The 1,732-nt window shown below is 35.7% G+C and overlaps 1 protein-coding gene across 1 annotated transcript; it reads right to left on the minus strand.

The window, feature by feature from the left end:
* Positions 1–322: 322 nt before the first annotated feature.
* LOC122850942 (putative nuclease HARBI1) lies at positions 323–1,253 on the minus strand. Its single transcript, XM_044149986.1, has 2 exons — positions 1,131–1,253; positions 323–1,054 (listed from the first exon to the last, which is right to left on the minus strand). The coding sequence occupies exons 1-2, from the start codon at positions 1,251–1,253 to the stop codon at positions 323–325; spliced, it is 855 nt and encodes a 284-aa protein (XP_044005921.1).
* Between the last annotated feature and the right edge of the window lie 479 nt (positions 1,254–1,732).

A 1,732-nucleotide genomic window follows, 5' to 3' on the forward strand; every position in this document is an offset into this window, starting at 1 on the left:
CTTCGACATTACTCCGTTTTTGGCCCATTTCCGGAGAAATTACTCCGGCATGAGATTAATGTCGGAAAAATTAATCTGCCACTAGTTTTATGTCGGAATAATTTCTCCGCCATCAACCTCATGCCGGAGTAATGTCGGAGTAATATTTCCACCAGGGAAACTATATTTCAATTAAAATATTTTGTAATCGTAAATTTATATATATATTTTTTTAACTTTCAAAAGCTCATAAAGGATTTAAAAAGAAACATCTTATTTTTAAAATAGAAAGAAAATCCTACTCATAAAATATATAAAAATTTATTTTCTTACCTAAATATTTTTATAAATACATTCGCCAAAACTGCCATGGTACTGCTCCTTCATCTTCTAAAAATTCAGCAAACCGTTGACGAATTTCTTCACTTTGCATTGGGAATTCTTGGATAGCTAGTGAATTTTCGTCATTGTGATCATCACTTTGCATAGGAATTTGATTCCTCCAAGCTCCAGGAACGATTTCTCCATCGTTTGTTTCAGTGTCGACCAACGTTGAATCGAAATAGAAATTTCTACGAGATGTTTTATCTCCTTTCATCAAGAAATTGTGAAGACATACGCAAGCAGCAACAATTGCTTTTGTCGTATCAATGTTTCCACCAATCGGTCCCCAAAAAACTTGCCAACGTGCTTGCAGGATTCCAAATGTATTTTCAATAATTCTTCTGACTGATGACAAACGATAATTGAAGATTCGCTTGGTATAATTTAAGCCAGAACGATCAGGATAAGGACGAAGTAAATATGGAGCCAATGAAAAAGCTTGGTCAGCGACAAGAACATATGGCAATATTGTTTGTGTTCCTGTGACAGCTGCTGGTGGTGGAACTCCCATAGAGCCATTTTCAAAACGACGTCCCATGATTGATCGTGAAAAAACTCCACCATCACTTTGTCGACCATTAGCACCAATATCTACTAGCGTAAAACAGTATTTAGCATCACATATTGCCAATAAAATAATGCTGTGAAACAACTTGTAGTTGAAATACTTGGAACCGCTGTTTGGTGGAGCCTGTTACAACAAATATTCAATGATAAATCAAAAGAAAATTGTTTACATCACAATGTATGAATCAAAAAAAGCGTACTTTTATTCTAATGTGTTTACCATCCATAGCACCAATGCAATGAGGAAATTTCCACCTGCACTCAAAAGTTTCTGCAATTTGGATCCAACCTGCAGTTGTTGGTTGGGCAAGTACAATAGGCATTAAGTTATAGCTGAGAGCAAGACAAGTTTCGTATATTGTATTACAAACAGTAGTTTTAGACACTTGATAGTGATAACTTAATGAAACTTGGCTACCGCCTGCTGCAAGATATCTATGACAAGGAAAGAATAATGTTTATTCAGAAGAGGACCCAAAAAAACCATCAATAATAAATAACAATATAAAATTCAAGAAGAACAATACCTTAGAGTCATCGCCAGACGTTCATTGATTGAGATACTCTGACGGCAGCTGATATTCCGATTACGAGCAATATGAGGGCCAATTAAATTTGCAAGATACTCAAATTGGGAAGGAGTCATCCGAAAATAATTGCGAAAGATGCCTTGGTTTTGGAGTAGACTGGGCAAAGATGACGAATAAAATCCTTGGCGACGTGTTTTCACAAACTCTGATTCCCAATATCGTTTTTTACGATAATTTTTCCTTTCTGTTGCTTCAATGATACTTGGAATCAC

Source organism: Aphidius gifuensis, linkage group LG3 (genome assembly GCF_014905175.1).
Source record: "Aphidius gifuensis isolate YNYX2018 linkage group LG3, ASM1490517v1, whole genome shotgun sequence".
Taxonomy (NCBI): Eukaryota; Metazoa; Arthropoda; class Insecta; order Hymenoptera; family Braconidae; genus Aphidius; species Aphidius gifuensis.

Excerpts from the sequence above, each read along its gene's own strand:
- LOC122850942 (XM_044149986.1), bottom strand. The coding sequence starts at position 1,253 with ATGCCTATTGTACTTGCCCAACCAACAACTGCAGGTTGGATCCAAATT. Across the intron at positions 1,055-1,130 it reads GTAAACACATTAGAATAAAA|GCTCCACCAAACAGCGGTTC; the intron begins GTACGCTTTTTT and ends TTGTTGTAACAG.